The 24,422-nt window shown below is 19.9% G+C and overlaps 1 protein-coding gene across 10 annotated transcripts in view; it reads left to right on the top strand.

Annotated features, from left to right (window-relative positions):
* LOC122720216 overlaps window positions 1–24,422 on the top strand; it is a 58,648-nt gene that overhangs the window by 16,335 nt on the left and 17,891 nt on the right. For all 10 annotated transcript variants that reach the window (XM_043946774.1, XM_043946771.1, XM_043946770.1 and 7 more), the window contains 2 exons: window positions 19,820–20,042; window positions 22,304–22,469. In XM_043946774.1, coding sequence (XP_043802709.1) covers window positions 19,822–20,042; window positions 22,304–22,469 — 387 coding nt within the window. In that variant the 5' untranslated portion in view covers window positions 19,820–19,821. The remainder of the gene's footprint in view (window positions 1–19,819; window positions 20,043–22,303; window positions 22,470–24,422) is intronic.

Below are 24,422 nucleotides of genomic sequence, written 5' to 3'. Positions count from 1 at the left end.
ATTTCTTTGCGCTGCTTTCACAAAAATTATTTTTTTCAAAGAAATTTTTGCAATTTTCTTTTTCGGTTTATTTTTCTTTTTTATAATAATTTCTTTTTTCTTGATAATTCATTTTAAAGGACAAACAAAAATTGAACGAAAATAATCAAATATATTTTAAAACGAAAAAATTAAATTCTTTTAATTTTATTATGGCATTGGAAAAAAATCATTATGATGATAAACAAAATTGGAATAATTAAACAATATAAAAATTATCATAAAAATATGAGATTGATTTCTATCAAAACAAATCTATTTAAAGTATAATATAATAATGAAATCTTAATTAATTAATCTATTAATTAATTAATTGGTTTAGTGAAATATTGAATTCGTCGTTATATCACACACATGCTCAGTTAAGTTTTTGGTATTTTTATTTAAAGAAAATCAATTAAAATAATAGATCGAAGAATAAAATGTTTAGTTAATCGAACTTCTACGGCTACATCGAGATAAATCTGAGCTGAAGGCCACAGTCTAAATTTGTCTCGTTGAATCTCAGCTCTTATTCTTCTCATGGATTTTACATATGACCTGAATCATTAATATTACAAAGGATTGTTTATCTAAGGCATATGATCTTCCCAAACAATTTCAAACAATTTTTTTAAGTTTAAATATTTCATATTTTCGAATTGATCAGTCGAAAGAATTGTTTCAACTATAATAATTAATTAAAATGAAATTAAAATCTTCGCAATGAAATTTTTGCAACAATTTTTATTTAGCATATTTTAAAAAAAATAATGAATAATTAATTGTGATTTATTGAAGTTTTATGAAAGAAATAAATTATATTTTTCGAATAATTTACTTGGAATATTTACTTTCATTTAATATTTTAATGGAAACAAAATTTTCTAATGTCGAAATATTCTGATAAAAATTAAAAAAAAAAATAATAATAAAATAGCAATAGTATGTACAAATAATCTTACTTTTTCTGTTATTTTTTTTCTTTTTTTTTTAGAATAAATTTAAAATTAAGCAACTTGAATAAAACATGGATTTAAATTTCTAGCATTATATAATTAATTTATTTATCAAATTCATTTTTTTATGCTTTAGTTTAATTACATCGCAATATATTTTAATATCTATAAATTATTTTATTTTCAAAAAATTTTTTAAAACTTACTAGAAATATTTTGAATTAAAATATTATATATAATAATTTAATAATATAATAATTTTTTTTTTATAGTAGTTTAATTATAATATTATATATCAATCTTAATAAATCTTGAGCTACTTTTAAGGTAGCAGTAGGCTCGATTTGGCTGTTTCTCTCGACTCTCCCTATTCTATCTATTTATCTTAGTAAAAAAAAATGCAGGAAGCTTTTTTATAAAAGAGGTCTGTTCATAGCTTGATATTTGTATTAGATTTTTTTTTTTTCATTCCAATTTTTTCGATCCATTAGTAATACATGATTGTAAATTATGATTTAATAATGCAATTCTATTTGAAATATTATTAAAATTTAATATTTTAAAATCACATATTGGTATCTTATTATTTTAACAATAATCACATTGCTAGTATTGTTAGTATCTTATTGTTCCCGTTCATAATACTATTAATTAATTAGCTTTCGAGGAATGTTGAATTTTTAGAATTAAAAATATATATTATGGATTTTAATTTAATTTTGAAAATTTAATTCGAGATAATAAAAAATTAATAAAATCGTTATAATGCGAAAACTATATAAATTTTGATTGTTAAATGATATTAATTCTAAAATCTATAATTGAAATATCTGATTGAATCGATAAATTAAATTCAAAGACAATTCAAAGACAATCATAATTGATTACAGCTGATTATTTTAACGATCCTGATACACAATGGACCTTGTAGTAAGCATATGGATACGTTTTTTAATAGGTCAAGTATGAACTACTAATTACTGAATTCTCCACTCTATCTCTTTGCTAGATACTTTTTGCTATTATCAAATGTAACAAATGTATTACAAGATCTTTTTCCTTTATCTTCCGTAAAAAAATTATTTACGAAGAATGAAAGATATTCTGATATTAAATCAATTTAAATTATATTCATAAGAGAGAAAAAAAAGATATTCTAGAATAGTAAAAATTAAGTTCATGTTAATAATATATCGATAGTTTCATGAGTATAATTTATCATTTAATTGCATTGCATTTAATACGAATCTCTTTTAATTATTTCATTTCAAACTTAAATTAATATTTGATTCGATATATGTACATATAATAATCATAATAATTAGAAATTATTCTCATAATTTTATTTTACAATTTGAAATTTATGAAACATATTTTGTTTCTGTTTTTTTATTGTAAAAATTATTGATTGATAAAATTTTCTATAGATAAAATTTTCAATTTTTTTAAAAATTTGAATATATTTTTATAATACAATCTGAATATATTTTCTGTTTAGAATTAGATATTTTTGAATAATTTGATATTTGTATAAATCAATTAATTTTTTATAAAATAATATTTCATTTTTATTATTATAAAAAATTTAATTTGCAAAATTATAAAAATTATTTTGACTATATTTGCTATAAAATTAAACAGATAATATTTTCAAGATTTAAAATATATGATTAATTCTACTTTGAATTTTTATCAAATATGAATAAATTTTTTTATAATAAGAAAATCAATAAGAAAATTGAGTCAAAAATGATTCAAAAGAAATAACAAGGTCAATATCAATAAAAACAGAATTCTTAAAATATATCTTATATTATATTGTTATTTTTTTTATTTTTCGTCAATTAGTAATTTCCTTTATTTATTACATCAGAATCATATATGTCTAAAGAGTTAATCTAAAAATAACATTTAAATTTGAATGATGTTCAGTATGTATATATATATATATATATATATATATATGTATATCTATATATAATTCCAATAAAGAATTGTATTTCATTCGAATGAAACTCAAAAAGAGATGGATTAAGAAACAAAAAGAATGAAGATTGAACGATTATCTTGTTTCAAATCGTATTCAATGTCTCTCATGTCTAGAACATGAGAAACGCGGCAAGGCAGATGGTTAATTTCGATAAGGCGGCAAGCTTATTATCGAATGGGTGGAAAGCAGCCGTTGTAAGCACGTATCGTAGCTTTTGTGGCTGGCAGAATGGATTCCATAATGAGATGCCGTGTAAACTGGGACATCTAATTATACTCGAGTGCACACCACTCCAGAAATGTTTAGTCCCTGGAACTTGAGCCTGGCTCCTGTCGAAACGATAACAAATATTCAAGGATCACCGGACAACGAAACTTTATAATACTTGATGATCGTAATTTATTTGTTTCTATATCTGTAGTTTGAATATATTTTTTAATATTATATAATTCATATTTTTGAACTATAGTATTGATTGAAATGATAATCAATGATGCATGATTTGATTTCGAAAATAAAATTATTCATAGTATACACAGGATCTTTATATTTAGAGATTGAGGAGTAACTCGTTTCATAACGAAAATATCTACTAAGTGAATTCTAGCAGTGCTAGATATTGAAGATTTTATAATTCTTGATAATATATGAGAAGAGTCCGATCTTAATATAGGAAAATAATAATTGTATAACTCAATCTATTATGACGACTTGAGAAATTATTATTACACTATTATTACATTATATAATTTTATTGCATTGCTATTAATAATGAATAATTGTTCAGATTGGATTATACTTGCAAATTTTTTTGCATTATAAAAAAATTAGATTTTTTTGTAATAAACTTTTTAAAAGTGAGAAAAATTAATTACATATGTTATTATTTCATGGTCGACATAAATATTTGTCTACTAACATTGATCTTTTCATGATTAAGAAAAATTTAACAATTTAATTAATCGCCAAGTTTTCTCATTTCTAGAAGATTGAAAATATTTCTGAAATATCAATTATTGAACATTTACAATATAAAAAAAAAAGAAAAAAAAAGAGATTAGAATGTAACGACGAAAACAAGGGAGACATATAATGCAGAGAAGAATGCAATCACTAGAAGAACAATCACTTCTAATTTTATTTTACTTTTCTTTTACTATCTCTTTCAATCATAACGACTTCTATTTTCTTTCGTCTCTCATTCTTTCGTTCTCAGTTTTGTATTAATTCATGATTATTTTACTTTCGATTCAAATAAATTAATTATTTTTAAAATTCATAATCAAAATTTTTAATTTTCTTTATTTTTTTTTTATTTCCTTCTATTTACATAAAATATATGGAAAATATGAAAGACAAAATATATGTCAAAATATTAATTTAATTTTAATAATTGAGAAAATATAGAAAACACATTGATATATTTGTAAAAAAAAAAAAAAAAAACATATTTATATATTTGTTAATAGATTAACATTCATTGGAAAAATATATCCGTAATTTTTTAAAGCAATAAAATGAATAATTGATATTCAACTGATATAATCTTGTTTAATTAAAAGAAATATTAATAGTTTCATTAAATAATGAGGTTTTATAAAATATATTTTCAGAATCAAATTCCAGTTTCATACAATATATGAATATGAATATGATATTATTCGTAATATTTGCTATGTAAAAATAAACTCTATCGTATAATCAACAAAGATACAAAAATCAACCTATCATTTGAATTTCCTTATGATATATAATTAAAATCGCAATCCATTTTTATTTGTTCTGAAATATAATGAGAACTACTATCAAAACAGTGACAGGAAAAGATAGAAGCAACAGTGAGCCGGCCATGAGCTTTGACCCGGTGACCCGTAGTGCGTGGGTTAGAAAGAGGGTATGGAACGATGGGAGGGGTTCTTTCTCCTCTTGCAGCTTGGAATCGATATCTGACTCCCCTGCCAGCTCAACTACTCTGACGAATCCTCCATCTACCCTCTCTACCTCAAGTTGAAATGCCTTCGACCGCCTACCTGTTTCATATCGATTCCCATCCGACACGACCTCTTTTGTTCATCATAAAGAAATTTCTTTTTTGATTGCTTTACAAATTGCTTGGTCTTTTCTATCAGTTAAAGGGCACGATGTTTCTTATTTGTATATAGGAATGTGAATCATTATGAATGAAATCATTATTACTAATCTTTATTACTATTCTTATAATATTTAATACAATTAACTTAAGTCGTATAAAACTTTTTTTCTTATATATATATAAATTAAATTTTCCTTTTTTGATTTTCTAAATTTGATGTTTTTTGATGATAAATTAATATAATGATAATACATAATTAAAGTATGTATAATGAAAATATAAATAATTAAGTTTCCAATTCTTTATTAGAATTAAAAAAAAAACGTACAGTCTTACACTTAATAAAATTCATTTTATAAAATTATTTATATCATTATTTTATAAAATTAAATAACAAAGCAATATATAAAGTATACTTTTCATTCGTATATTTATTACATCATTGATACAAAGAGTAAATGCGGATTAAAATTTATTTCATTCAAGCAAGAAATTTTGTATAAATTTTGAATAAACTATTTAATACATAAAGAATAATAAGAATAATATAGACATCGAAAAAATTAATAAGATGGAGTTTCATATATTCTTTATATGTTTAGCAAAACTGCTCACATTAAATATATCTTTAATATATATCTTTCTTGTATCAAAGTGAAATATTTTAAATAATTTGTATTTTTTTTTGTATATTTAATATTTAATATTACCAATAGTTTTGAGAATAATATTCAAGAATAATATTTTTTTAATAATTTTATATTGTGTAAATCTAAAATCTTTTATTCCAATGATTAAAATATAATTATTTTTAATAATTTTGTCAATTTTATGATACAATTACAATATTATATTCCATTAATTATAATTTTAATTTTGATTACTTCTTAAATATATTACGCATCGCATATAGTTCGATTTCATAAATTAAATTTTATTAGAATTGTTATGTTATATGTTGTCAATTATCCGTTTTGTTTTATTTTAAATGAATTTTATTTGTATAATATATATACTATATATATACTATATATACATATCTAAACATATCTATTATTTGTATATATAATATTATTTGTATATATATAATTTGTTTTTTAAATGTATATATATATATATATACATTTCACATTTTTGAAAAATGAATTATCGATGACTATTTCAGAAAAGTTGTTCATTTCGATACATATTCACAAAAAAATATGTTATCAAATTGATTTATAAAATTCTCGTAGCGATGAAATTCATTAATTAAAAGAACAATTTATATATTTTAAACGCTTCAAAAAATAAAAGATTTTCTATCAAGTGATTTGATTTTGATGATTTAATTACATGAATATACATATTTATTTTTAAATGTATGAATCAAAATATATACATCTCGATAATATTTTACTTGTTGCAATAGATTGCTTTACATTCATTAATAATATATTATTTTATTTATATTATAATTTATATTATAATTAATATTAATTTTTTTATTAATACATATAATATTACATAATATACATGTAATACAATATTACATAAAATTTGCCTATAAAATAAAGACATAATAAAAAATTGTAAAAAAAATTATCTATATTAAATGTAAATAAATATATTTTTTATAATATATTTAATATTTTTTATTATATTATATATTATATATTTATTTTTTAAATATATTTATATATTATAAATATATTCTCTTTATAATAAAAATAAAATATATGTTGACATTTAATTATTTTTTTATAATAGATTATATATTATAGATATAATAGATTATGTACAGTATATAATATTATTATTTTGTTAATATAATATTATTAATTATTATAATATATTATTAATATAATATTATTATATGTAAATTAAAGTACTTTAAATTACATGAATCTAATAGTTTGATAATTAAAATATTATTTTTTATCAAATAATAAAATATTAGATATATTTCAGATAACTACATAATATTTGAACGTACACTGAAGTAAAATATACAAATTAATAAATATTACATATCCTATTGATTGAATTTGATTTGCTTTAATATAACTTCACAATAACATCAAAAATTGTAGTTTCATTCAATAAATTCAAGACGATAAAAATCAAAATTGATTTTACAAAAAAATATTTTAGAGATGATTATTATTGTTTTATTTAATTATTATTTATAATAAAGTGATAAATTTTTATCAAAAAATAAGTTAATTTTCCTAAATATGTTATTCTAAATGGCTAATATTTAATATTTTTATTAGCATTTTTATTTTATTTTTTATTCTAATTTGTTTTATGTTTCAAAGATTATTAAACAATCAAAAATATTTAATATAAATTTAAACAATATTTAATACAAATAAAATAAATCATAAAATATTTCTTATTATTTTGTTTAAATTCGAGTAATGAAAAAAAAGAAATGAATGACACGTTATTAATATAAGTCGAAGTTTAATTACGGTATGTGTGTGTATCAGATCAATAAAATTGTAGATAAATTATTTCATCTTCAATTTTGATGATTTTTAAATACATTACAGAGATTATTATTTTAAACAACTTTTTCTACATATAACCGGTTGATCTTAGTTTTCGAGATATTTATAAAGAAAGATTATTATATATTTATACAATATAATTTCATCAATATGTACATATTACATTTGTGATAAAGTATTAGTTGCTTCAATTATTTATATAAATACATCATGACGACTGGCATTCAAAATATATAATAACAGAACTATTATCGTCATACTTACACATATACATATTTATCATACTAATATCTATTCTAAAGAAGCTAAAAATAACATAAAATAATTCTTGAACAATCGAATTTATAATGATTGAAGTTACAATGATAATATTAATCTCATAGTATCTATTGTTGTAACATTGGTCATTGTAATTTCGATTGTCGAGGTTATTTATATTTTATTTTATTCTTCGGATTCTTTTTAGATAAATATTAATAACAAATTTTGCGGAATATCCAAGCTCGGCATGGGCTTGAGATGAAAAAGTAACTTTTTGATTGGTTTATTATATGTATTAGCGATGTGTTCATACCATAAAAATAATGATCGCATGCTTATGCACACACTGTTATAGACATATATGTATAGACAAAATTCTATGTTACCATAACAATTTTTTTTTTTGCAAATATCTAGAAAATTATAGCCGATTGTGTATTTCCAAAAAATATATACAAAAACAAATTTTTCAAATTTAAAGAGGAAAATAAATGGATTCTAAATTTAAAATTTTAACTTTGTGTATTTATTAATTTCGAAGATATTAATAAAAAATTTGTGCTGCAATATAATATTGAATCTTGACTATATAAACATAGTTACTTATAATATATTAAATACCGCCTACATAATTATCAAATATATCTTCGTATCTATGGTTCATTGTCGCATCATCAAATAAATAATCGATGACATAATACAGAAACGATATCAATCCTAATATGTTTTATATATGATATCCCAAATGAAATCAATTATTATATTCAGTTATTATATTATAACTTCAATTATCGAAGTCACATTACTAAACAATGCATTTATTTACTATATAGATTAAAGAAGTATTAATTAAATTTAAAATAAACTAAAAAAAAAATAAATAAGTAAATAAATAAAATAAAAATAAAATAAAATAATATTTTCAGAATTATCGCATTGCCAATATTTTACTTAAGACATCTTATAGATGTTCATTTTTTATAGAATTATTATTATTATTATATCATCATTATTCAACGATCATATTATTATTACAAAAATAGCTTATAATTTATAATTAAAGATTGGCTGAAAAGTAATAAATTTTCGCTTGAATTCTCTAAAATAAAATAAGATATAACTTTGAGCACTATGTGAACACTCTATTTATAACTACATTTTTCTTTTATGAACATGCCAAATATACATAAATTTATTCTACAGTTTCGAACAGCGAGACAAAATTCAAAATGGATGTGAACATCAATGATAATGATATGTATAACTTGTAATGTATAACTTGATATATATTCTTATAAATTTGCAATTTGAACTATTATATACTATATACTATATACTATATTTCTATTTCAGTATAGATCTGCCTTTTTCTAATTTTTATTTCTTTCAAAATTTAAAAAAACATTCAAGGATATTCATTTTCAGAACGATGAAATCAAAGCAATGATTTCTTTTATCAGTAGGTCAGTAGAATTTTTTATTAAGATGAAAAAACTTGTTGAAAAAAATAAGTAAATATATTAAAATCAATGGCGATTATATTGAAAAATAAATATAATATTTTTCAGTCAAACAATCTTATTTTCTCTTTATTTCTTCTTTGTTTTATAACTTCTTTCGTTTTGGAGATATAAAAATTATTATTATGGAGATATTATTATTGGAGATATGAAAATTATTTTTATTTTTCAATTGACTTTCTTATTATTTTTTTGTATAGAATTCAATGTATTGTTTTTTTTTTTTTTTTTTTTTTATTAATATCATATATTAAGAATACTCGAAGCTAAAATTATAATTTTATTCTTTTTCTTAAATTTAGGATTTCATTCTCATTTTTCCTCTGCTTTTTAAATTATGTCAATCAAAAATTTATACTTTTGAAAATATCTTTGACCATCTATAAAGACCATCTATACACCATATATCTATATACTATAGATACAGGAAAACATTGTTCATAAAAAAATTTCGTATTCTATAATATATATTTAAAATTATCAGAAATAAATTAACTTTTCTGCAACTTAACTATAGATCTTTTCATTAAATTGTTAATTTAACGAAAATATACATTATATATAATAGCAAATATAATAATCATGAATATACATTTTTTATTTTTAGCAATAGAATCCTATACGAAGATAATAAACATTGATTACGTAAAAAATGAAAGATATTATATTGAACATATATACAATAAAAGATGAGTTTTCTTCAAAGAAAAGAATGATTTTTTTCACGAAAATCGGCTAAATAAATTCTTCCTTATTATTGAAATTCGAGTCTTATTTTCTTTAACTATTCGCTATTCATTTTTAATAACGAGAAAAAAATTTTAGTCAACTTACTGATTAATTTCTTCTATTATTTCTTCTTACTATCAATTTAATGCTTGAATTATGTTATTAAGAATATTATTTTGACTTTATTTTAACTTTATATATAATGACGATTTTAGTTTTCGAATTATTTATAAAAAATTTTTGGTATAATTATATAATTATACTGTAATAAATAATTATACTGTATAATTATGGGTTTTGTTTTAATATTTGAAACATCGATTAGGAAGGCAAATCATATCAATCTTGAATGAAATATATCAAAACTTATGAAATGAGGATTATAATATTAATGATCCAAATTTTAATTTCCAAAGTATTAATAAAAATATATTATTATTATTATATTACATTCTGTTTATATATATATAAATATATATATTTGATACGAACATTGATATAGCCAACGAGATATTTTTAAATGTTTTTTTTAAAAAAACATCGTGTCGTGATATCAAAGTTATAATGATAAAAGATAATTATTCAGGAGTAATTATCGATTTTGTTCATTTTTAGAATTGTTAGAGAACAAGATTTTGAACAATTTTTTCTTTTGCATATTACTGGTTTTAATTTTCGAGATATCTACAAAAAAAAAAATTATTACTATTACATAGAATTTCTATCATATGTTTATGTTATATGTTTATGATTATGATTGCAATCCTAGATGCAAATAGACAATTTTCGGCTGAAAATTTAAATTAAATCTGATCTTAACATTGTCTCAAATGTACTTATGATTTTTTTAATTGTTATTTACTTATTATGTGCGTGGGATATTTCTTTCAAATAAATGTTCAGAGATAAATATGATTATCGCGTTACTTTATGCTATATTAAATATATATATATAAATACATATGAATTATGTATATAAGTAGAATACAATAGTAATATAATAGTGGTAATATAAATTTTTCTTAAGATTTCACAAATTAATGAATTTGCGACAATTCGAACTATTATTATAATCTTTGTTTCAAAAACTTTCGATCAATGTTTGCGTTTTTTACTAATCAATATCTCAAATATTAAACTTGTCTGCTGTTATGAATTGTACTTATACATATGTGCGTGCATATATGCATCAGCATGCAATAGTCATTTATTAATTGTTTATGTAATATGATTGGCAATCAATATGTAAAGCGTGTTGAAAATTTACTTTCTTAGAACGGAATTTTCTTCAAGACTTCTTGGTGACGTATATAATAGAAAAATTAAATATATAATGTGAGACTATTTATTATTAATGTAACTATTAGTTATTAATTTTGATCGAGTTTTATATTTTATTTTCGTAAACTCACTATGGATATAGATATTAAATATAATGATATTTATTCACTCATATTTATATAAATATAAATGATGGTTGCATATTGTAATACGCACTGCTATAAAAAAGGCGATTACATAGAGACGAAATTCAATATAATAGTAGCAACAATCTTTTGCAAATTTTAAAACTTAAAGATGACTGACGGTCAGAGATTACTCTAATCTTTGAATGAGATTTCTACATTTTTAAAATGATTAAATCGTAAATATAATTGATATTTAAACAAAAAAAAAAAATACATATTTGCAAATGTAAATATATATATATATATATATATATATATATATATATATAGAGAGAGAGAGAGAGAGAGAGAGATTTATAATATTAAAGAACAAAAGAAAAAATAATTTACATAATATAATTTAATAATCATATATATATAATAGATTTCGAAAAAAAAATATATATAATTGGATTCTATGTATAAAGCCATTTCATCCGAAGTGTCTAGATGAGATAAGTCTCTCTTTAAAACCAGATAGAAAATACATGTTATATATCTCTAATAAAAATTATTTTCTTTTTTTTACGTGAAATATTTCGACATTGTTTACATATGTTGAAAAATTCTGAATATTCTTCATGAAATCATTTTTTATAAATCAAATATTGAATCCAATCATGTTATTATAATAATGTACGATTTTGTATTGTTTTACATATCTTTCGCATTCAATATTGTTTTTTTTTTCGGGAATATCATAATTTTCTTGAAAATGTATTCTATTGAAAAATCTGAAAAATTTATAAGATAAATCTTGCATAACTATTTTCCATCTGTTTAATTTTTTTAAATGTTTTGTTATTTTTTTTTTGTTTAATTTTTTATTCTTTCATTTATAGATTTCTTTTTTCGATATTTTTTCTTTTATCAATGTTTTCAAAAGATAATATTAAAATGATAATACCTTTATATTTTTCTATATTTTATATTTTTTTAATTTTATATTTTTTTATATTAACTTGTTGAATTATATCCATCGAAGTAAGAAATAAATTAATTTAATTCAATAATATTTGTTCTCTACTATAAAAATTTCTATATTAGGATTTAATTCTATAATTTATTAATATTTTTTATAATTTATTAACATATTGTTCTAATTGTTGTTGTTGTCCTGACGTTCTTTTTCAGTAATGGATTATAGTTTGAATTAAACTAAATATACAATATATTTTTATAATAAGCCATCTATTTTGTAAAAAATCGAGCCATCTAACACAACAGACAGAAAATAATGATTCACTTGTTTATTCAATAATCATATGATAATAAGTCATTATATAAATTAAACATATTAACAAATATATATAATTATATATATATATAATTAACAAATTAATCTTTGAATATTATGTTAATGCATTTCGAAAAAATCATTACATTACTTTTTGGTAAAATGTCAATAAATTATAATTTAAAAGATACGTAAAAGAAAAAATTTTCAAGAATAAACTTATCTGATTTTTTTTATTGAAAACAAGCAAAAATAACACTTGATACATTTTGTAAACAATATACAATATATTATTAAAAATAATTGAAAATTAGAATATTTTATTTAGTTTTTGCGATGATTTCTTCCGAACTTACTCTTATATAGAAAAAAGTTATCCAAAATTTCGTTTTTTATATTTCAAATCAAACATATTTTATATTAAAATCAAATGAAAATAAAAATGAGATAATGAGATATATTTTTTTCTATATTTTTATATAGATAAATATCGATATTGCAATTTTAAATAGTACGATATTCGATTTAATGATTTGTATTTAATAATAAAAATTTAATTAATCTAAAATTCGTAAAACTTTTCATACAACTGTAGAAATAATTAATTTTTTATTTTAACAATCTTTAAAATTTTTTTACTTCGTAGAAGCATGAATTTTATCTGTTATATATAATCAAGATAGGATATTTCAAGCTACTTAATTATTTTTCATAAGTTTTCGTTTCTTCTTATTAAATTTTAATTTTTTAAAAGCTTTAAGATAAATATAACGATTTAGTATAATAATAATAATAATTTTAATATCTTAATATTACTTATTAATATCTTAAAATAAACGAATATTCCGTCAAATGAATTATGAATATAAAAAAATGAATATAAAACTTGTTACATTAGAGGAAAAATTTGATACTATTGAAAAATATGAATATGGTAATAGAAATTCAAAAATAAAACAAGATATCGATATGTATGAATTTATAGTGTGGAATATTATAAAATAAGATGAAAAAATGAAAGAGAAAGACAAAATTAGCTTTTTATGGTTTGCAAACATTTACGAGAAATGTCTATGCAATTATAGTTTAATAAAATATCTATGAAAATAATATCTTTAAAAATAAAATTGTTATTCTATATTTTTTTTAAATTAAAATTTATATTTCAAATATTTGAATAATGAATTTGTTGGAATTTATTATTATCCTATTTATAATTATGTTTTTTTTTAAATAAATTAAGTCTATTGATCACTTTAAAAAAATTTGTTATCGGTGCTATTGGCAAATAATTTTAAAACTCTCGGAATTATAAGCTAAAATCCTTGAAGATTACTACATTACTACATTACATATCAGTCACAGGTTGTCATTTACTTAAATCGACCTATTAAGCCTCTTATTCAATATCTTCTAAACGAAATTTCGAAATTTTGATCGAGTTCACTGGAAATTTCATTTTGTTGAACATCTAAAGAATGTGTCTATTTATTTCTTTTCTCTCGAAGTTTTAACTCTTCAAAGTTCAAACTCTTCAAATTTTCGTCAAATTTTTGTCTTATTGATTATTAGATATATTTTTCTCATTTCTTTTCTGTTTATGAATAATTATTCAATTTTGTATAATTTATGAAAACGTGAAATTTCTACTAAAGAAAACATTTTAATTATTATTTCAAACAATTATAAGAATAATGAAAAAAACATAAATTCTTATTATTAATACATAAATAAAATAATATGGTTAATAGCATATAAATTGTTCTTCAATGATTCCATCTTTTTGAGTTATTTCTGGATTAATCTTTATCAGATGTTTCATCTTTGTTTTTATATATATACATAGGATGTTCATTTAAAAATTTCACGTTTAAATATTTTGAAAAGTGTATTATCAGAAAAAATATTAAATATAAATATAAAAATTTCTTATTTTTTTCAGAAATTGCAAAAAATATAAATTTTTATTGGAAAAAAAATTGAATAATGTATTCAAATAATAAATAATAAATCAACAAATAAAAAATAAATAGCATAATTGTTGTTGAAAAATCAGGAAAAATTTTAAAACTTTTGTATTTAATTTTTTTTTGATAATGTTGATTTCCAAGATAAGTTTTTTATGTAAAGTTTTTAAATGAACATCTTAGATATTTTTATATCTTTTTCTTTTATCTTTTATATCTTTTATCTTTTATTTTAAACGAATCATTCCGAAATTTGTTTTTTGAGAAAAACAAAGTAGATCAAATTCAGATTCTGCGAATGAAGAATGGCGAATTATCAATGACAGGTCTTATCGAAATATTGTAAGATAAATTCCAATTTTCTTAAAATCAATATCCAAAACCTTCGAACACAATATTAATATAGCTGAACTGAATTGAATTATTATTATATATTTTTCGTTGTATTTTAAATTTAGAAAAGTTAAGAAAGGATTTTAAATCTAAAATTTTAATTTATGCTATTTATTTCCGAAATGTTAATAAAAAAATATTGTGATACAATACATTAAATATTGCCTATACAAATATTAAACATTTGTCTTCACGCATCGTCAAGTGTATGTGTAATAGTCATATGTGAATAATATAATACGATAGCGATATCAATCCTAGTATGTATAGAGTATTCCAAGTAAAATCCGTTATTATAATTTCAATCGTCCAAAAAATATTTTAATGAAAATATAAATTTAATGTAATATAATATAAATTTAATTTAATGTAAGAATGTTTATTATTTTTAATAAATGTATAATTCTTCGTCAACAATATCTGGCAATATCTATAGTAGTTATTATTTTTATTATTTTTTCATCCATTTAAATTTCAATAATTAAAAAATGTTTTAATATATCGTACGCAACAAATATTATAAGTATAAGTATATTGTTAAAATTGTTAAAATTATATTATTGTTAAAATTATAAGTATATTGTTATATAGAAATAAAAAAGTGTTAGTTTTGATTTGAATCATATATATTTTTCTATCGACCATCGTAATCTTACATCGTCATTGCATTGCTAAAATGTAAGAAAATCTAATGCTGAGTAGAATTATTATTGTTAATTATATCATCGGCTACATGACATTCGATGATCATATTGTTATTGCGAAGACTATATTACTTATATCTATATAGATAGAATTCAATATATTGAAAATTTGTTATTAATATCTCGGAAATTAAAAATAAAAATAATTAAAAATCCAAAGCTAAAATTTTTAGATTTACAATATATTCTTCTTCTTTTTTTTAAATTTCACGTTTAATTGAAAGCATTTTTCGGAAAAATATTCAAATTTTTAATTTTTAAATATAATTATATATATATATATATATAATTCGCGATAATGGATAATGAACGGATAAAAAAATTTAGTTTCTCATAGATTATAATGGACTTAAAATGTTTTAAATTCAATACCGACAAAAATAAAATATAAAACAATCTTTAATGATTAAAATTTAATCTTTTTTTAAATTAAAATTTAATCTTTTATGATTAAAATTACAATATTTGAAATTATGAATATCAATATCACATTTGGTCATTATAATCTATTATTTGTTTTATATTTTATTTTTATATTTTATTTTATTTATTTCACAGATTCTTCGAATGCACAAGTTTGGATTTCATTTTAAATTTATTATAATCCATAAGAAAGTAGCTTTTTAACCAATATATTTATTACATTATTATTTGTTGACTGGGCAGTGAAAGTAATAAATAAAAATATACGGATTTAACTGAATGAATATATTTAATTATACATGATTGCGCGTATCTGTTTACAAAACATTTGAAGTATGTGTATCGAAGAAAAACAAATAGGTATCAACTATAAAATAGTGATGTTGACAACATTCAATAATAAAACCACATAAAATTTCAGTGAACTTTAAATTTTATAACAATATTTTTAATACTGAAATATGTTTATAGAAAGAATACATAGGCATATTTATATATAGACTATCAGAGATGAAATATAATATAAAATATTATATAGATAAAATTTTATTTAATAATAATAACAATTTTTTTTATAAATATGTTTAAAACTAAAACTAGACTATTGTTCTAGGAAAAAGATATATATATAATAAAGATATATATATAATAAAAAGATATATATATAATATGTTATCATATATATTAAACAATAATAATAAATAATAATAATAACTGTAATATATTTTAAAATCTTTATACTGTTTTTTTTATATAATTATTATATTTTCAATTAAATTAGTGAACATATTTCTCAATAATATAAAGTTTTTATTTCTTCTAAAGTTTTATTTAAAAAGGGTTTTTTTTTTATTTAAAAATAAATAAATAGATTAAAAAAATAAATAAATGATAAATTTTATTATTATTCATATTCGTATTGTACAATGAACAAAACATCATTAAGTTTAAATAATCAAATGTTTTGCAGGATTAAAAACTCTTAAAAAAATACTCATCTTTTTTATTTTTTATTATTCTGTTAGTCTTTTTTATTTTATCTTTGTTTTCTAAATAAATATTTATGTTTTAATATTTCCTATATTAGATAATTTTTCGTTTAGACTACATAGATCGTACGCGTTGTTTCGCTTCATTTCTCATTCCATGTTATCAGAATTAATATTTTTTTTTTTCTAAAATATGTCTCAAAATATTTAAAATGCTGCAAAAATCATAATTATTGAATAAAAAGTTTGGTGAAAAAAATAAAAAAAATAAATAAATATATAATTTTAAATAATAAATTTTTTCAAAGATTTCGAATAACTTAAATTTCAGAGTGGAATATATGCGACGATTGAATAACATTCTACATACTTAGGATATCTTTCTGCATTATTGGAATTCGATAATGACTAACTTTTTTGAATCACATGATTTTAATATTTTTTTTCGAATTAATAATAAAATATTTCAATTAAATAAAAAATTTATCTTTTATCATTATTACATAAAATGCTATTCAATTCAATAATTCGTTACTGTTTTAAATTAATTTCTTTTTAATGTATTATGTAATTTATAAATATAATTGTATTAATTAATTATTATTTAAATTATTTATTTTTATTAATTATTTGTTTAAAATAAAAATTAAATATTAAATATTCATTGATTTACTTTATTCACTTTTTTGCATTCTTTAAATCAATAACTCTTTAACTTTATAACATTATTTTTATATTTTTATATTATTTTTAAAAATATTTGACATATTTATCATTTATCATCAATTTATCATTAATGATAAAAAATAAATTTTATTAATACCAAATATAAAATTTTAGTATTATGTAATTATAATAATTATTCGAGATAGAAATTTTTGAATTTTTTAATATATTGTAAAATTCAACATTCCGAATGAATTTTTCCTTTGGTTTTAATTTTCAAAATATTTACAAAAAAACGATTAATATTATTATATTAAATTTATTTTATATGTATACACAGCATATAATAGGTACATATAATAGGTATACTGGTAAAAAAGCTAATTTCTTCATGGTGTGTTTAAAATATTTCAAATTCCAAATTTGGGCATTCCATAGATTCGAAATATAACATTTTAGATATTTTTGAAGAATTAGATTTTTGTAGTTTACTTGTTACACGTTAATAATTGTCATGTGTTTACATTAACGAAGAATAAATAGCAGCTGTATGCTCACATGCAATCATGATATGTATAAAAGGAATTCTATAATAATAATAGCAATTTTTTTTACAAATATCTTGAAAGTTAAAACGTCTCTATTGAAAGATATTTATATATACATATATATATATATATATATATATATATATATTAATATGTATGAGCGTCTCTATTATACACATTAATTATTCACGAGAGAGAGAGAGAGAGAGAGAGAGAGAGAGAGAGAGAGAGAGAGAGAGAGAGAGAGAGAGAGAGAGAGAGAGAGAGAGAGAGAGAGAGAGAGAGAGAGAGAGAGAGAGAGAGAGAGAGAGAGAGAGAGAGAATTGTTATATTGTAAAAAATAATTTTTACAACTTATCCAAAAATAATTAGCCTAATTGTACACATTGGATATAGACATGATTAAATATTGAAATATGCAGCTTATCTAAATGTTGTATAAGAATCTTCTTCTTTTTGTCAATTGTCGAATGATGATAATCATAGTGATATTTTTGTAATATAAGATATTCTATATAAAATTCGACAACATCATAAATTATGACAACTATAATTCTTGATTGTTTTCAAGGATTTTATACATTTTGTAATTTGGATTTACATTTAATGATTAAGCATTCTTTTTATTTCTCTATTTCTATTTTTTTTTTAATATTGTTTGTTCTATTTGTGCTGTTTCTTATATTACATTTTAATTTCAATGCTCGATTAATTTCGAAAAATTTAATTACCTGTAAAGAAATTAAATATATATATTTGATTTATCAGAATTATCAAAATAGTCTTTATATTGAAATAAAGGACATTCTATAAATATGAAGACTTATATCATTATAATATTATCGACTATTCATTCAATCAATTACAGGGAAAATACTATTCATCACGTAAAATTTGGATAAACAACATTCAATATATTAATTATTTTATTGTATTAATCACTCAATATACGATATATTGAGCTAAATATTTTTGTATTAATATCTCAAAAAGAATAATTGATTAAAATGAAAATTTTATAATTTTATTTTTTAAAATTGACTTTTCCTTTGACATCATTCCTTCAAATTTCAACTATTGATATCAATTTTCGAATCTTTATTCTATTATATAATTTTGTTTATAGATGTAAAACTTTCGATTAATAAACATTCTTATTTTTTGTAATTATATTCTAAAAAATCTTTTTGAATTAACCAATCAAATATGCTTTTCTTTCATCAGATTTCATATAAAACACATATACTTACATATATAAATATAAATAAGACTTTCTAAGTTTTACAAATATATACATTAATATAGATAAGAAAAAATATTAGAAAAATAAAAAAAAAATTTTAATGCTTAAAAACGAAGTAAATTTGATTGTTTCTGCAGATATGGGGAGTGTCGTAGGCAGTAACGTAAACATAAGCAACGTAACGACAAAGAGGATGGACTCAACGACGTTCCGGCCAGAAACGACATCAACCCTCAGTGAGCGGGAGCAACTTAAAATTGAATTTTACAAAACTTATGATGTTATGACTGGAGTCAGAATCGCAGCGACTCTCGGTGGTTTTTTCGGTCTTATGATCCTTCTGCTTGTTTATAAAAGCAGGCAAGTCATTTTCTTCATCATCTTTGTTCTTTTTTTAATGCTATTCTATGCAAAATGTAATTTTAGATAGATTTTGTTTAAGATTTGAATATTAAATTATGCATTTGTAAAAATTATCAATGCATATTTGAACAAAATTTGTTTGGACATTTTTGCGAAAGGCACTAGTCGATTGACTTGAAATTTAAAAGGATGTTGAAGATGAAAAGAGAAAAAAAGACACTTTAAATATAAAATTTCAACTTTAGTTAATATTAATAAATATCTTTCAATTCTATGCATTCAATGTTTATATAGATCTTATTAACATATTAAATGCTGCCCATTTTGACATTATTAATTAATTAATTTATTCATTAACATTATTACATTTTCGTTATAGTAATTATTGTCATCAATTGTCAAACAATTGATGATAAAATAGTATTTCAATTTTTATAAAATTTCAATTTTTATAAAATTAATCTCCTATTTACCTGTTCATGTGAACATATCACGATAATTAGTATCTAAAATATACAAATATAAATATATATTAATATTTATCATTTATTATTTAATATTTTCTTAATAGAGAGCTTACATATTCCATTAATTCTTCAGATCTAATCACGATTTCTTCAAAATGCGAAAATAAAATATAAAAAATTCTCAGACAATTGAAATTATAATGACCGAAATGATATTAATTTCATATTTAGTATTTATACTAATATTAATTATTATAATCTTGGTCCAAGAGTTATTTTAAAATTTAATTTTCATATTTCACAGATCCATTTCAAATTTAGTATGAATAAATACTAAGTATAATAATATTAGTTCATTTTTTGTATATTTTGGATACTGACTATGATAACATATTTATTACATAATAATAGAAAAGCGGCAATCATATATTGATGCATACATATTATCATGAATGTAATATAAGCAGCATTCAATGTACCGGAAAACTTTTTTTTAATATTTCGGAAACTAACAAATATTCAAAGCTACAATTTTATATTTGAATTTCCCTTTTTTCTTTACCATCTCTTTTAAATTTTTAGTCAATCGATCACTGGTTTTTGGAAAATTTTTTGTTTTATAATTAAAAATATTTACAAAGCTTAATTGAAATTCATATTTCAGAAATATTTCGAAATTTTTTAGAACACATTGCTTTAAAATTTTAGAAAATGTTTGTTCCAATTTTTATAAAGGTTTGTTTCTAATGCTGTAATGTACATCTAATATTTTTAAATTTATGTGTTTAATTTTGTTTTAAGATTTTGTTGTTAAGATTTCTTAAAAAAATTTATCGGTAATAATCTAGAAAAAATCTAGAAAAAAAATTTGATGATTTTGAAATATATTATAGAAGATGAAATTTTGAACAACTTTTCTCTATAATGATCGCTCAGCTTTAATTTTCAAAATATTTGCAAAAAATGACTACTATACTAAAGTTTGCCTATGTGTATGCATCTTATGTTATTATGCTTATGTATCACATTTATTAATTGTTTATGTAAACACATATAATGCCTAAAGCTCACAATGTATAATAGAATTAATGTCACATTTAGTACGTATTTATAATAAGCTTGGATATTCAGATTTATAATAGACAGATCATTTACTTTGGAATTTAGTCAATCAACAATTGTTTTATATGAGATTATTTTATATAAAGAATCCGTATAATATCCAAGATCGATATGAATTGGAATTCAAATATTTCGAATCCATTATATAAAATTCATGAACAAATAATTTGATATGCTATTTATGATATAGGTATGATATATATAATATATATATCAAATATAAATATATTTATAAATATAAATATATTTATACAAATAAGTGACGGTCACATGTTTATACATATGCTATCATGAACACATATACATATAGGTGAAATTTTATATAATAATAGCGATCTTTCTTTTACACATATTAAGAAATTTATCAAGCGGCGATTATATGAATATATCTTATCATCAAATTGTTCAAAACCTTGTCCTCTATAACATACTTTGAAATTATCGAAATTGATGAAAAATTCTTTTTTTTTTTTTTTATAGAGAGAATTGTTTATTTATCTTAATTTCTAATTAAGATAAATAAATAAAGAAATGAATTTTCTTGAATAATTAAATATAATTTTCATTTCAAAGTAGGTGAATAATTTTCAAAGATACTTGAAGAAAATTATATTTATGTTGTTAAAATATAATAAGAGAAAAATAATAAAAAAAAAGTATATGAAATAGATGTAAATCGAGCAAACAATTGGAGGATCCAAGATTGACTGCAGCTGCAGCCGCAGCTGTAGCTGAAGCAGAAGCTGAGGAAAGAGCACTTGCAGCTGCTCTCGAAGCCATCGCTAGATTACCACCTAGACCAGATCGGGGTCCTAGAAGATCTCTCTGTGTCGAGGTCAGTTTATTTATAAAGCGAATTAACAATAATTATTTATAAAAAGATACATTTTCAAAAATCTTCAGATATGTTGTCAAAATTAATATTTTGAGTTGTTTATTATATGTGACCACTGCTATCTTTTAGTTTATGAGATATTCATAAAAATATTTTTAATACAGAGTATTAATATATTCGTGGGATATCATTGAAGAATCAATTCTAAAAACCAAAACAATCATAAAAATATATAAAAATATTAGTTGAAATTTATTTATTATATTATAAATAATTGAAATTGTGTCATGCGAAATAGAATTAAAATAATATTATTCCTATTCATCGCCATTTCTCTCCATTTATCTCCATCTCATTTTATTTAACGTAAGCCTAAATTATTGCTTATAATTTAATAAATAAATTTTCAATCATTTCCATCTTAGTTAAGCTAATTAAGTTAGATAAAAATATAAATAGCCATTACTTATATTAAAATCAAATCATAATTATTTATTATAATTTAATTAAAATTCAATATTTTAATCTATAAAGTAAAAAAACTATAATATTAATAAAACTTTTTTCACTAATAACTTTCTAACATAATGAATGCAAAAAATTTTTAAAGATTAGAATGATAATTTTTAAAAATTATTCAAGCCAAAAATGATTGAAATTTAAAGAATAATATTTTTAAACTGTGTAATTATTTTTGATTTCTTTTGGCAAAAATTAAAAATATTTTTGAAATATGTTGTTTAAAAAAAATGTCATTCAACATTTTTCAAGATATGATATGTTTCTTTATAAATAATTAAATTAATTTTATATATACATAAAAATCATATGTCTATTATTTTTCCTGGAAATTCTTCTAAAAAGTATAGATTTAAAATTTAAAGAAAGAGAATATAAATTTTAAATTTAAAATTTTAGTTTGAAGTATTTATTAGCTTTTGAAATATTAATAAAAAATTTTTGATACAATACATTGAATTACTAGTTATAAAAAAATAAATGAAGTTGCAAAAAAGTACTGATTTTTCAATTTAAATAATGTTATAGAGATATATAAGATTTTAAAAGATATATAAGATTTTAGTTTTAAATAATGTTATAGAGATATATAAGATTTTAATTTTTACGTATAAATGTCGAACTTAATTTTCGAGATATTTGCAAAAATTGCTATTTGTTGTAATGAGATTGAAAATAAAAATACATTATAGAAATAAAAATATATTTAATTATAATATTAATATTTAATGATGAAACTTAAAATAGTTTGCATCTCATATTTCTACGATCGATTTCCAATAACATTTCAACATTTGTTCATTGATTAACAAAATCGACATATTGTCATATTGTTCAATTATATTGCCAATATTATTATTACATAGAATATGTATATTTCCATTAGAAACTATGATTAAACGATGATTATATAAATAAGAAAAAATTTAAAGTTTAAAATGTTGATTTCTACAACATATTCGAAAAAGGGACGATTTTTTTTTAAATAATTATTAAAATATTTGTTCAAAATAGTTTTCAAATTGCTTTTTCCATTATTAATATACATATATATAAAATATATATAAATAAAATATATATATATTTGGAGAATTGATTCTAAATATCAAAAAAAAATGTAAAAAATTAGTATATAAAAATGTCGATTCTATTTAATAATTAAACAAATTTAGTAAACAATCGAAGTTTGTTTTTATTGTTTATATATAGATAAAGCGAAACACAGATATAATAAGACAATTTTATTTTTGTCACACAGTATGTTTCTGTTTCGTTTCAGTTTAAAATGATGAAATAACTTAATAAATAAACTTCGACATTTTTTATATATTAATTTTCATTTTTGTTTTAATTATATTTTAGAATGACACATATCTAATCGACATGAAATTTAAAAATAAAAAAATGGACCTTAAATTTAAAATTTTAACTTCA

Source organism: Apis laboriosa, unplaced genomic scaffold (genome assembly GCF_014066325.1).
Source record: "Apis laboriosa isolate Shangri-la unplaced genomic scaffold, ASM1406632v1 scaffold122_cov146, whole genome shotgun sequence".
In the NCBI taxonomy this organism is placed as follows: Eukaryota; Metazoa; Arthropoda; class Insecta; order Hymenoptera; family Apidae; genus Apis; species Apis laboriosa.
The sequence above is the reverse complement of the archived record's forward strand: the minus strand, read 5'-3'. Positions and strand labels throughout refer to the sequence as shown.